Raw genomic sequence first — 15,113 nt, 5'->3', positions numbered from 1 at the left:
TGGTAGGTTATGACCATTGCAAACTGGGAACATCCCACAAGAGCCAAAGTTTTGGAGTTCCTCTCACCCAGTTGTCTAGCCATTACAGTTTAAAGAGATGGGCTTACTTCCTCTTTTGCTTACTGCAAACCCTGCAAATTAAAGCATAATGGGCTAGTATGCATCACATACTAGCCCATTATATGACACTTACCTGCAAACGAATCCAGCACTGTCCCCTGTGCAGGCTGCATCCATCTTCTCGCCCCTCTTCCTTCCAGGGCCGTGGACTCTGGCTCTGTGATTGGACAGAGTCAAGTGACGTCACTCCCGCGCATGCGTGCAGGAGGGCAACAGCATGACATGCCATTGCTTCAGTGTGCATGTGCCGATGACTTTGGCACATGCAGATACAGGGGGATATCTTCTAAACCATGGTCTGTAAGGGTTTATAACCACTTTAACCCTTGTCCAAGTTGCTCAAATCCTTAAGCTTGCCCATTTTTTCTGCTTTCAACACATCAATTTCTGTTCACTTGCTACCTAATATATTACACCCTCTTTCAGACGCCATTGCAATGAGATAATCAATATTTTTCATGTTACCTATCAGTGGTCATAATATTATGGCTGATCAGTGTACAGTGCAAACACGGTCTGTGTCTTAATATACTGTATACAGCCTGTATTGTGGGATCATTATGATGATGGCAATCACAGGCGATGTAGCTGTATGGCTGCAGACAGTGTTTGCACTGTATACTATCACTACTCTTGTTAGTATAGCAAACAGAAACTACCAACAAAATTACCAACAAAAACTGTGCACTGAATAGTAGGATTATAAACCTTGCTGTGTGCTAAACCAGCCCACTGTTGCCACCACCTGATGCTACTTGCTCTCAGCACAGCTGCTCTCACTCTCATTTACTGCATGCGATAACATAGTCACATGACTCATTTGCATAAATTATTGCATTCAGTAAAAAAATGTTAAATTCACAAAAAAATAATGAGTATTTACCGCAAAATGAAAAATGTGCCGGTAAATATCGCCCAAAAAAATGCGATAAGTTCTGAAGTCCAATTCGCAAACAGAACAGACAGTAAAAAAACGTGCAATAGGTATCACCAGGGTTTTGCTGGTGGTATGACATGCAGTATTTGTCAGAAACAAAGTGGGGATCCCCCCAATAGCTGGTTGCTAAGGCCGCAGCATCTTTAACCTCCCTGGCGGTAATCCCGAGTCTGGCTCGGGGTGAAATTTCAGTACTAATAGCGGTAACATTGCATTATCAGTATCCAGGCAGGGAGTTACTTACCTTGTCCCTGGATCCTGCAATGTCTCCCTGCTGTGTGAGCGAGCTGTCACCTCGCTCCATTCACACAGTGCCCGAGTGCCGCCAAGCTCCGTTCCCTGCGACGTTACGACGCACATGGGTGGAGATCGGCGCCAAATTCAAAAAAATAAAAACACAGTACACATACAGTATACTGTAATCTTACAGATTACAATGCTGTATAAAATAATTACACACCCCCTTTGTCCCTAGTGGTCTGCCCAGTGTCCTGCATGCACTTTTATATTATATATACTGTAATTCCTGCCTGGAAACTGTAGATTGTCCATAGCAACCAAAAAGTGTCCCTTTATGTCAAAAGTGGTTTTAGAGCAGCTAGAAAACAGCGATAATAAATTAGAATCACTTGCAGAATTGAGCAAAAGTGATTTGTTGGGAAACTTGTCTTCAAACACTGAAAGTAATGACAGCGACAATTCTGCAACTGAGCAAATTTCAGTGTTTTTGATTTGATTACATTATTGAATAATTTGTATTATTGTTATTTGTTATAATTATTTATAGTTATTTATTTTATTATAATTAATGATTTTGTGTTTTAAACTTTTTCATACCCCGGATTTCTACTAGACTCTTGTTTGGACAGATTTAAGTGAGTTATTTCCAAGAATTACAGGCCTACAATATAAAACGCCAAATTTCCATGCAAAACAATTGTACCGCTTTCAGCATCAAAAACCTGACATAATCATACCGCCAGGGAGGTTAAAGGGGTTGTAAAGGTTTGTGTTTTTTCACCTTATTGCATCCTATGCATTAAGGTGAAAAAACACCTAGCAATCACGGGCCCCCCCCTTCCCGTTTTACTTACCTGAGCCAGCTCACCTGCTCGGCTCGTATCTGCAATTCTCTTCTCCACGGAGTCTTGCCATTGATTGAATAGATTGATAGCAGCTTAGCCATTGGCTTGCGTTGCTGTCAATCAAATCCAATGACGCGGCCGCCGGGGGGCAGGACCAAGTCATACACTGGGCGTCTATGGATGCTGAGCGTATGATTCGAGAGCGCTCCCGCAAGGTAACCCCCTCGGGAGAGAGCTTCCCAGAGGGGGTTAGATATTTTGGGGAGGAGCTGAGAGAGCAGCCGTGGGACCCCAGAAGAGGATGATTGGGGCCACTCTGTGCAAAAGGAACTGCACAGTGGAGGTAAGTATGATATGTTTGTTATTTTTTGAAAAAAAAATGTTACCTTTAGTACCACTTTAATAATGGATGAATCATCAGCTGTAATGCAGGTTCTTCGCAAATTCATCACATCTGGGGGCCCCTTATTGAAGGGGGCTTCCAAATTCTGATAAGACCTCCTCAATCACAGCCCAGGGTTATGTGATAGAAGTTCTTGCCCCCCTTCCTGAACCATACCAGGCCACATGGGGACCCCACATTGGTTTTTTTTTCATAATTTGTATTTGCTGGTATGCTATCTTTACATTCAGCTGTCAGCTGTTAGAGACGCAGCGGCTGGCATCCTGGCCCACTCCTTGAGCAACCAGCTCAATGTGATAAATTATTCTTAATGGATTGAACATTTGCACAATTGTTTCAGCATGTGTTATTTTACCGCAATTTTTTCAGCCTTATTTAACTCTTAGTAAATTGACCCCTTACTGTCTGGGTCTAAAGGTAAAAATAAAGGTAAAAAGACTAAAAATAAAACAAATGCAGCCCACACATCTAAGAATTGATCAATAGCAATATAATTTATAAAATCTTATTTCTGGAAAAGAAAGCTAGCCTTTATAATAATGAAGGAAGAATGGTATAAACAAATACTTAAAACTTACACTGACAATATAAAAAATAATGAAAGTGAAGGGTATACCTTTCTGAGCTTGGAGTAGTCAATGAGGTCAGGTCTGTGTCTATGGATAAGAGCACAAAGTGCAAGGCCATCCTTCCAGCTTTACATGACAAGGGAAGAAGAAGAAGCAAACATTATAAAATTATTAGAAAAATTATTTTATAACAAAGCAGCATTTCTGACTGCATTATTTGCATTTCTTTGCAAACTGTCAAAACTGTCCCTTATTTAATTTTTTGGGTGAAAGGGATGATTTAACAATACCTGACCTCCATGTTCAACTTTATTGAATCTATGTGCCTAGGTGTGAATGGGCCCTAAAGTACTTCTGTAATATTGCAGAAAATTATATATATTTAATTGTTAAGCAGCATAACATCTTTTTTCATTGTTTTGTGTTTTCAGATTGCAAAAGAAGAGGCTTCTGTTATTGAAGCATACCTCTCAACTTTTTGAGATGGGAATAAGGGACACCTATCAACAAAAGTATATAGGCATAGGACACACCCCATTGCCATGCCACCTTAATGGAGAATTGTACTAAAAAACAAGATTGGTTAAACAAAGTTGGAGTATAGCCTCATGTAGAAGATAAATAAAAAACTATAACATCGTACCATCATCTGAATTAATTGTTGCCTTCGCAACGGTTTTATTACTCATCGGGTAAGCTACCCCTACTGTTTTCTATGTAATCTTTATTGTTGCTGAACTGTATCATATGACTTTATTGTATTATGTATTTTATAGATTGGCTCTCCTGAAGAAGCGGTATTCCCGCGAAACTAGTAGAGACTTCGTCCAATCGTTGATCTGTATGATTGTTTTGTAATTTTCTATCTTTAATAAATATTTTTTAATGCAACTGTTTTTATTATTCCTTATCAGTACCGAGATAGTCCACTAACATTTGGATGGGCATGCCCCTAAGTCTAGCTTCAGCAACTATTCTTTTGCCCCCACCCTTCCTCTTTTCTACAAGATTGGATAAACCTTGGGGTAGATTCAGGTAGCAATTACGCCTGCGTATCCATAGATACGCAGCGTAATTGCTAAGTAGCGCTGGCGTATCAACTTTCTGTATTCAGAAAGCTTGATACGCCGACTGTAGCCTAAGATACCACTGGCATAAGGCTCTTATGCCGTCGTATCTTAGGCTGCATTCTGACGCTGGCCGCTAGGTGGCGTTCCCGTAGTTGTCAGCGTAGAGTATGCAAATTGCATACTCACGCCGATTCACAAACGTACGCGTGCCCGGCGGTCGTGTTTTACGTCGTTTGCGTTCGTCGCAGCCAATGGTAAGTATAGACGTCGTTCCCGCGTTGCGATTTTCGAAATTTACGTTGTTTGCGTAAGTGGATCGTGAATGGCGCTGGACGCCATTTACGTTCACGTCGAAGCAAATGACGTCCTTGCGACATCATTTATCGCAATGCACGTCGGGAAATTTTCCCTACGGAGCATGCGCAGTACGTTCGGCGCGGGAACGCGCCTAATTTAAATGATCCACGCCCCCTACGGGATCATTTAAATTACGCGCGCTTACGCCGGCCCCTTTTACGAAACGCCGCCGCAAATTACGGAGCAAATGTTTCGTGAATGAAGCGTAGCTCAAGTAATTTACGGAGGCGTAGCGTAAAAACGGTACGCTGCGCCGCCGTAGCAGTGCGCGCCCCTACCTGAATCTACCCCCTTGTGTGTTTTTTACCACTACTATTCCTTTATTTTGGCTTTTGGAATTTACAAATGCAGCAATTTAGAAATCAGATGACAGGTTTAGCGCTGGAAAACACTTTTTGATAGATAAAGACCATATATAGATCAGACCAAAATGAGGGACAAATGAGGAGGAATGAGGGACAGAGGGACATTGCTCCAAATCTGGGACAGTCCCTTGAAATCAGGGACAGTTGGGAGCTATGTACAACTATATGCGGGAGCCTGGAGGGTCTTTAATCCTTCTTGTTTACGTTTATTCAAATATGCCATACCTGTGCTTACTGGATTTATTTACATATTTTGCTATGTATATAGAGTGCCAGAGTGTTTTGATTTTGTGTTGCGTTTATGAAAATGCATACAGTATATAAATAAACACCTTTAAAAAAAACTAATACAACTAGGAAAAAAGTATTTTAAGTTGAAAAAACATTTTTGAAATACAAACAATTTATTTGATTCTAGATCCGGGGCAGTTTTTTCATTTACTCTTAAATACTGTAAAGGGTATGCATGTTTTACTGAATGGTAAAAATAGATGTGGCTCTGATTGATGCCAGCAGATGCACTCTGTAATTCTCCCTGGTAAGCAGATTCCATAAAAGCTTACTGGACATTGCTGCAGTACAAGTCACATAACATTAGGGAGTAGAATGAAAAGCCTTCTTTGATACTGAACATCAGAAAAGAATAATATATTATTGTGTCAAACAGTAGTGCATCCTAAAACTTCTGATAATGGTTTAAGAATTAGTTTTTATTACATGTACATTTGGCAACTTTTGCCAGTCAGAAGTTCTGAAGCATTCAAAAAAATTTAAGAATGTGCTTTTTTTTGTCCCTGATAGATTCACTTGTGCAACATAATTATGACTATGGCAGTTTGTAAGTCAGATCTTATTACATGTCTGCAGCTCGGGCTGTTCTCATAACCATAAACCTAGTTCATGTTTCATTTGAAACAGAGCTAACAACTTGGGATTGTGTAAAAATTGATTGATACTGTAAAAATGACACTGGCAGTTAAGGGGTTAACCACTAGGTGGCGCTGTAGGGGTTAAGTGTTCCTTAGGAAGTGATTCTGTTAGGGGGCGTGGCTACACGTGACACGTCACTGATGAGCGTTCCCGATTACGGGGACGGTCATTAGTGACAGTGTCACTAGGCAGAATAGGGGAATGCCTTGTTTACACACATGCAAAGAACATCTAATTATGTCAATTATATTTTGATTTACAAGTTTATACATTTTAAACATTTTTAAACAGTCACGATCAAAATCGCTGATTGTATATTAGTAAAGAATTTGTAAAAAAAATAATTATTAATAAAAATGCCATAAAATAGTCCACTAAGCTATAACTTTTTTGCACAAACCAATCAATAAACGCTTATTGTGATTTTTTATCTGCGATACGTTATGCCGCCGTAATTTAGGGCGCAAGTTCCGTATTCAGAAAAGACTTGCGCCCTTAATTACGGCGGCGTAGCGTATGTTGTCTGGCATAAGCCCGCCTAATTCAAATGGGGATGATGTGGGCGTGTTTTATTCAAATGAATGGTGACCCCGCGTATATAACGTATTTTACGAACGGTGAATGCGCCGTTCCTGAAAAAATCCCAGTGCGCATGCTCCAAATCGTCATTGCTTTAGACGTGAACGTAACTTACGTACAGCCCTATTCGCGAACGACTTACGCAAACAACGTAAAATTTTCAAAACTTGACGCGGGAACGACGTCCATACTTAACAATAGCTACGCCTCATATAGCAGGGGTAACTTTACGCCGAAAAAAGCCTAACGTAAACGACGTAAAAAAATGCGCCGGCCAGACATACATTTCTGAAATCGGCGTAAATACCTAATTAGCATATTCATTGCGTAACTATACGGAAGCGCCACACTCAGAGATACGACGGCGTATCCGCTGCTGTCAATGAAAATCAGTGACAAGGGGGCAGGGCAGAGCCGCACTGTGTGTGTCTATAGACGCACACAGTGTGTCTCAGGATCAAGTATGCACAAGTGCACCCCTAGCAAGTGACTTGCTGGGGGGACGGGGGACTTGGCAGGGGGAGGCACAACAGTGGGGGGATGCCAGAAGAGGGGGATCGGGCTGCTCTGTGCATTGTACACAGCAGGTAAGTATAACATGTTTGTTATAAGAAAAAATAATAAATGTCCTTTACAATCACTTTAACATGTAATCTGCACATATTTTAAATGTTGGCTCCTAAAAAAGGCTGTTTGTTTCTAGCATGGTTTCCATTGACATTTTCATATTAATATGAGATATTGCAAATTAACATTATGCAGTCTTCTATCTAGCCAGCAGATGGCAGTGTAGTCCTCTTTAGACATTCAACTTTTAGCTCTGTTGAAATTGACTTTATCCTTTGCCAGAGAGCAAGCTTTCTATTTCTTTAGCGAACTTCTATTGTTTCGGGAACCCTTCCCTTGGTTGTGTATTAAATGTTTAATTTGGAAACAATGACTATATAAAGACAGTTAAAACAGATGAAAAAAAAAAAAAGAGTTTAAAAATGTATAAACTTGTAAATCAAAATATAATTGACAATATTAGATGTTCTTTGCATGTGAACATGTATTGAAAGTGATCTCAAGTTCGAAAGCTAAGCAAAAAAGGTAAGTTTGGTAAATCACCCCAACATTCACCCCGCAACATTCTCAAATGTTTGGATTAAGCTCAAGATAGGCTCATTCCATGCAAACATTCATATGTCCTAGGTGCATTATTTGGCTGGAAATTGTAAGATAGCTTCTCATGGCTCACCAATGTAAGTCCCTGTTGTTCTCAGTATTTAGTAATGGTTGCATGTCCTTTTTTTTCATGGTAGCTAAAGTTCAAAGGCGTTATGCACATGAACACTTAGCAGCTCTTGTGCGCTAAGGCATTGAGGGCCAGATTCTCATAGAATCGGCGGCGGCGTAGTGTAAGCCATTTACACCACGCCACCGCAACTTACTGGAGCAAGTGCCGTATTCTCCAAGCACTTGCTCCGTAATTTGAGGTAGCGTAGTGTAAATGGCCCGGCGTATGGCTGCGTAATTCAAAGGGGGCGGCTTGTATTCAAATTAAGCGCGCCCCCGCAAATGAGTTAGTAAAACAACGTAACCGACGGAAAAAGACGCCGCTGACCCGACGCCATACTTAACATGGCATACGGCGGACTGGCGTAAGGTTACCCCTCATATAGCAGGGGTAACCTTACGCTTACGGAAACAACGTAAACAACAACGACGCAGCGCAAATTCGTTCGGGAATCGGCGTATCAGGCTCATTTGCATAGTCAAATGAGAACTGAACGTAAACGCCACCTAGCAGCCACAGTAGAATTACATCTAAGATCCGACGGTGTAAGTGACTTACACCTGTCAGATCTACGCCGTATCTATGCGAAAATGATTCTAGGAATCAGACGCATAGATACCCGGGGCCAAAAACAGAGATACGACGGTGTTTCCTGAGATACACCATTGTAACTCTTCTGAGAATCTGGCCCAGAACCTGCCTCACTAAGTTACGGCGGCGTAGTGTATCTGAGATATGCTACGCCCGCAGAAATTTACGATGGGCTTTCTGAATCCGGCCCTCTATCCCCAGCATTGTATGATGCTCAGGAAAAGGAAGGGGGTGGTCAGGGAAACTCAGGTGTTACATATAGATGCTTACATACAAGTGAATGGCTTTACATGCCAGTGCTCGGGTGAACGTTGAACATAACCATGTACAGCCATTCACTTGTATTGGCGGCTGTTTACATCACATGTGGCTCTCTGAGTGATAGAAAGAACAAGAGATGTTATGCCTCAGCACCCAGGAGCTGCTAAACACCTATGTTCGTGAGGCTTAATAATCAATATATTGTTTTCTGTGATGTCTTTGGATGGCCCTTTGTATAAAATACAAAAAAAGTACAAAAACTAATTAACCAAAAACAATAGCAGTGTTCTTGAAAACGTTTTTTAACATGTTGGTAACTGTATATTTGGTGCCTACAAATGCTTTCGCAAAAATAAAAAACTCAATTTCAATATGAAGGACTGATGAAGGATGATGTTCATGCATCTACTATTACCTGATATGGAAATTCTGCACATTAACATTTCTGTAGGGGGCAGTCTTCCTCTGACACCACAGCAGCAAGCCTTCTTTGGCAGATGTCTCTGATGGAAGAACATTGTTTGAATATTAAATATTACAATATACAAAATAATAGAACACTTCAGCCATCTCAGTTTAGGCAGAACATGACGACAAAACTTTTAATGTGTGCAAATGTATATAAGCCTAAATAAGAACTGCACTGAAAATGATGCTGTGCTATTGCCAAACTGAGCTGGAAATGTAAACTCAACTTAAGGTGGCCATACACTAGACAAAAAAATTGCTCGAAAATCTGTCATTTGGGCAGTTTGTTTATTTATCGTCCAGTTAATGGGCACCCATTGAAAATCGGTTGTGAGTTTTTTTGAGCCGAACAATCGAAGGAAAAGTTTGGAATACTTCGGCTGAATGGACGATAAATTAAAAGGTTAATGTGTTTCTCACCCGAACAGTTTGCACTGTGACAAAACAAACAAAAAATGAATTCATTTATGTCCGTTGAACGGTTTATCGATCAAAATTTGTTGATTACATGATGGCAAAATCGATTGCTCTCACGACCATGTGTTTGTTTTTTGAAAACTCGTTCGAACAATTTTTCGACAGGTCTATGGCTAGCATTAGTGTAGAGTTTAACAGATATTACTGTCTATCATACACAGTGGGGCTAATTTATTAAAAATGGAGAGTTCCAAATGTAGTGCAGCTCTGCATAGAAAACAATCAGCTTCCAGCTTTTTTTTGTGAAAGCTTAATTGAACAAGCTTAAATTAGAAGCTGATTGGCTACCATGCACCAGCTGCACCAGATTTTTCACTCTCCAGTTTTATCCTACATTCACAGCTATGCATTTTTTAGTGCCCTTTTGCAGTTTTCAGAAATGCACCACAGTCCATTTAACATGGTTCCCTATGGAACTAGCTCACATCTATGAATTTTTCGGCTGGTGCATTTTTGGAAAGGGTCGGGCACTTTTTTCGCACAATTTGTGGCTAATAAACTTCAATGGAGCTGCACCAGAAACACAAGTGGTGCATTTTTTATGTGCTTTGCATGTTGCGGTTCTTATTTTACCACTGCATATAGCTGGTTGCTAAGCAGGGGGCCGGGAAGCCGGTCGATGCGTCCTTAGCAACCAATGAGTCATCAGTTGTCAGCAGGCTTCCCGCTGAAGGCTGAAAGTAAGAAAAAAATTCACAAAAAAAAAAACTGCGTGGGATTCCCCCCCCCCCCAGGTCCATACCAGGCCCTTCGTGTCTAGTATGGATTCGAAGGGGACCCCCACGCCAAAAAAAACGCAGTGGGGTCCCCCCCAAATCCATAACGCATGACAGGTCAGGAAAGGGAGGGGACAAGCGAGCGCCCCCCCTGCCCCAACATGGGGGGATGGGTCCTTTGGGGCAGGGGGGCTCTGCGCCTCCCACCCCAAAGCACCTTAGTTTACCCCATGTTGATGAGGGCCTCTTCCCAACAACCCTAGCCAGTGGATGTGAATGGGTATCGGGTACATCGTACCCCTATCCATTCACCAAAAAAGCAGTCAAAAGTTAGAAAATACAAGAGACAGTTTTTGATAATTCCTTTATTAGTAAAATAGCTCTGAGCCTTCTCTCCCAATGCCGTCTCTCCTGGTGCCCTCGTCTTCTTCTGCCACCGTTTTCTCCCCGAGCTGTCATCTCCCCGTGTCAACTCCTTCTTCTCCACCACCGCCGACTTCTTCTTCTTTCTCCTTGCGTCGCCATCTTCTTCTTCTTCTACTTCCTCACTGCCGCCGGTTACCTAAAATAAAAAACTGGTCTTGTCACTAAGCTGTGTTCCTCCGTTGTTATGTTCCCTGCTGTCTGGCGTCAGTTATATAAGCATGGGGCCATCCAAAGGCCGCCCCTTGTGTCGTCACATGTCACCGGGCGACATCATTGGATGGCCATGTCCCATGCCTATATAAGAGGTGCTGGACGGCGGGGAACATAACAACGGAGGAAGACAGCTTTGTGACAAGACCAGCTTTTTTTGTTTTTTAGCGGGTAACCGGCGGCAGTGAGGAAGTAAAAGAAGACGGCAATGTGAGGAGGAAGAAGAAGAAGGCGGCGGTGGGGGCGAGGAAGAAGACGACACCGGGAGATGACAGCTCGGGGAGAAAACAGTGGCCGAAGACGAATCCATACTAGACCCAAAGGGCCTGGTATGGACCTGGGGGGGGGGAACCCCACACCGTTTTTTTTACAATTTTCTTTGCCGGCAATTTTTTTTTTCTTTTTATTCAGCTTTCAGCGGGAATCCATACTAGACCCAATGGGGCCTGGTATGGACCTGGAGGGGAACCCCACGCCATTTCTTTTTCATTTCGTTTTATTCGGGAACCTCGCTGAAAGCTGATGACTCATTGGTTGATAGGGAAGCAGCTGCCGGCGTCCCGGCCCCTTCCTTAGCAATCAGCTTTATATAGTGTGTTTTAAAGTGCATTTAAACATGTAAAATGCAAAATGTCTGAAAACTGCATGCAAAATTACATAAAAATGCTGGTTTAAAAACGCGTCAAGCGCAGCTGCATTGATGTGAACCTAGACTTAAGAAATTAACCCCACTATCTGTTTTTCTTTATTTCTCTTGTTCGTTATTTGTTATTCAAAGTGAGCATAACTTAATATATTTACTAAGCAAAGTGAACATTCATTTGCTAGGTGGGCAATCTTTATTCCTTAAAATAGAAGTATGGACAAACCTTTTTTGGCCATACTTCTCCTTCAAGCCATAGGGGTACATTTACACATTCTATGACCCAGAATCGGCTAATAGTGGTATGTTTTTGTTTTGTTTTGTTTTGTGTATACCCCATAATTCAAATTTTAGTAAATAAACCCAGGTTATTAAAGTCATTCCTACAAAATAAGGCCCCTTTCACACTGCCAGAAAGTTCAGGTCCGCCTGTCAGTTTTTTCGGCGCACTTGAACAGCCGCTCCATTCTTCTCTATGGAGCGTCAGATGTCAGCGGTGACATGTCTGCTGACATCCGACCCGATCCAATTCGCTAAAATCAGACGGATGCCGATACGTCGCCATCCGTTCATGGTGGATCGGATCGGGTGAGATCTGATGAAAATTGACATGCTGTCCGTTTTTGTCTGATCTCTCCATAGAAGACAGCGCCGCTGGACAAGCCCCTCCCTGCTCAGTGAGCAGCGAGGGACCTGTCATCCGCCAGCTCAGCAGAGATCCAAGGAGAGATCTCCTGCTGAGCTGGCGGACCGCTGCAAGTGGATCCGCCCCGTGTGGAAGGGTTCTAATGCTCATTGCTACAAGATAATATTCAAGTAAAATGTTTGCCTATACTATATTGTTTTTGTAAAACACCAGGGAACAATCTTGTAAGCACAAGATTGTTCCCTGGTGTTTTACATGAACATACTTGGACATTCCACATATCCCACATATCCTCCTCCATTTAGCAGGTGAAATATTGTAAAGCTAGTAAGATTTTTCTCAGCAAGGACATTGAATGAATATAATTTCAAAGCCAGAAAAAAAGGTATTACAACTCTTAAATTCTACTGTCAGAATACTCTGATCAATGTTGCAGGCTATAGCCTGCAGTGCTGATCAAGTGGGAAAAATTTGTCAGAGTGGTTATACAGAAGTCAATCAGTAGAACCTCCCTGCCCATACATAAATCAAAAGTCACAGACACAGACATCATTGTGAATCTGACTAGAGAACTAAATAAATCTAAGAGCAAGCCAAAGACTTGTATTGCAAGATATAAAATGCTTACATGAATGAGGAATGCATGAGGCAGGATAGTCCAAAGGGGCCTTACATATATCAGAAAGCAAAATATGGTACAGCAAAAAGTAAGTGCTCTACTCCAACCTCGAGCAGCAAATCTTTATACAGGAGATTGTGACCGACTCTCTATGGAGCCGGTTCGCATATCTCTGATGCGGCGCCGGTGCAAATTTGCACAGGAGCCCTGTGCATGTTTTGGTCCTTTCCAGGTAAAAATTTGGGCTGAAATCAGACTTGAAACGATGAACCAGGAGGCACAATACATCAGCATTAGATGTGAACCGAGCCTCAATGTTTCAATCGTGTCATCAAATAAAAAATATTTTCTTGCGTAAGGTTTTATTTTTTGGATAGGAGCTGGGCTTTAAAAACACTGTAAGATTGAAAATGTCATTGTTACACTATTGTTATTATATACAACGATTTTCCTGCCTAATAAAACAAATTAGGTTGCTACAACAGTTTAGTGTGTGGATGTAATGAGGCAAAATATCCACTCACGACAGGTTAGAGCAATTCACCAGAGACACTCACGCTAAAGTGATGTAGTGTTGCAAAGATCCTTAATTTAGCATTAGAATCATACTCAATGAATGCAATGGTTTCAAATATATAAAGATACACCCAACATATACCTTCAACAGAAATGTCTTGAATTGCAAAACGCAGAATAATTGTCCAGATCATACCCAAGGTCATCTTCAAATTTCCATCAACAATTTCTATGGGAAAATAATTAAATAACCAAAATAGTTTATTATGGATTTCAAATGTAGATACATTTTTCATATTGTGTTAATATTTACATTAGGGACATATTTTAAGGTGATCTGTTAAAGAAAACCAAAATGCCTGGAAACAAAAACATGGATAGCATACAGTAATTTTACAGGCTACATAACTGTCATTCATCTGATACAACAATTCTTCTCTATGTACAGACAGATTTTGAAATAACTAGGTCAAACTGCTGAATACTTTTCCTGTGTGGTATACAGTATGGGCCAGATCCACAAAGAACTGCCTATCTTTAGGCAGGCGTAGCGTATCTCAGATACACTACGCCGCCGTAACTTAGAGCGGAGGTTCCTTATCCAGAAAGAATTTGCGCCGTAAGTTACGGCCGCGTAGTGTAAATTTGTCGGTGTAAGGGCGCAAAATTCAAATGACTAAGATGTGGGCGTGTTTTATGCTAATTCATCTTGACCCCACGTAAATTACTTTTTTTAACGGCGCATGCGCCGTCCGTGGGGGTATCCCAGTGCGCATGCTCGAAATCACGTTGCAAATAGTCAATGCTTTCGACGTGAACGTAATTTACGCAAAGCCCTATTCGCGAACGTTTTATGCAAACGACGGAAAATTTTACGCTGTCCAGGCGTCCATACCTAACATTGCGTACACCTCATAGAGGCAGGGGTAACGTTACGCCAAAAAAAGCCTTACGTAAACAACGTAAAAAAATGCGCCGGGCGGACGTACGTTTGAGAATCGGCGTATCTAGCCAATTTGCATACTCTACGCGGAAATCAACGGAAGCGCCACCTAGCGGCCAGCGTAAATATGCACCTAAGATCCGACGGCGTACTAAGACGTACGTCATTAGGATCTAGCCCACATTCAGGCGTATCTTGTTTTGTGGATACAAAACAAAGATACGACGGCGCATCGTAGAACCTACGCGGCGTATCAATAGACGCCGCCGTAAGTTCTTTGTGGATCTGGCCCAATGCCTACATCTTATTAAAATCAATTTAATGTCATCTGGCAAGACTGTCAAAACCAAATAATGGTTCCCTATCTGACTGCGTCTCATCCTTGTCTGACTAGGACCCCTAGGATTCTGATCCAGTCAATTGGCTTCTAAATATCCAGTATTAATTAGTAGTAGAGGAAGAAGTATACCAAAGCGATTTATTTTAAACTAGCTAGTAAAATATGAAACCCAAAGATCCGCACATCAGATTGTTTCATTAAAAGTTTAATGATTTCATTAGAGATGTAAAACCACATACACAGATATAGCCTGCCTTTGACCATGGTTTACCTCCTGAATAGAATAAAGATACTTTTATGGAAGCAATCCAACATGCTGACCTTCTGCCTTAATCTGTTTCATGTACCAGGAGTATGCAGATAGTACACTGAGGGGTCTATTTATAAAGGATTCACGATGCCATTCGCACATTCAAATGTTTGCTGGACATTTGTCTGTCTGCATTTTACAGCATTAGGCTATCAGTTTCAAAGAGGATTCGCCCTATGCGTAACATGGTTAAAGGAGTTGTAAAGGAAAAACATTTTTTTGCTGAAATGACTGTTTACAGGGTATAGAGACA

At 41.5% G+C, this 15,113-nt stretch overlaps 1 protein-coding gene across 1 annotated transcript in view; it reads right to left on the bottom strand.

Annotated features, from left to right (window-relative positions):
• The window catches only part of ACTN3 (actinin alpha 3), a 121,268-nt gene that overhangs the window by 29,449 nt on the left and 76,706 nt on the right, over window positions 1–15,113 (bottom strand). The window contains exons 4-6 of the mRNA XM_040328808.1: window positions 13,410–13,496; window positions 8,962–9,049; window positions 3,162–3,240 (exon numbers count right to left, since the gene is read on the bottom strand). Coding sequence (XP_040184742.1) covers window positions 3,162–3,240; window positions 8,962–9,049; window positions 13,410–13,496 — 254 coding nt within the window. The remainder of the gene's footprint in view (window positions 1–3,161; window positions 3,241–8,961; window positions 9,050–13,409; window positions 13,497–15,113) is intronic.

Source organism: Rana temporaria, chromosome 11 (genome assembly GCF_905171775.1).
Source record: "Rana temporaria chromosome 11, aRanTem1.1, whole genome shotgun sequence".
NCBI lineage: Eukaryota > Metazoa > Chordata > Amphibia > Anura > Ranidae > Rana > Rana temporaria.
This window is presented reverse-complemented; position numbering and strand designations above follow the sequence as displayed.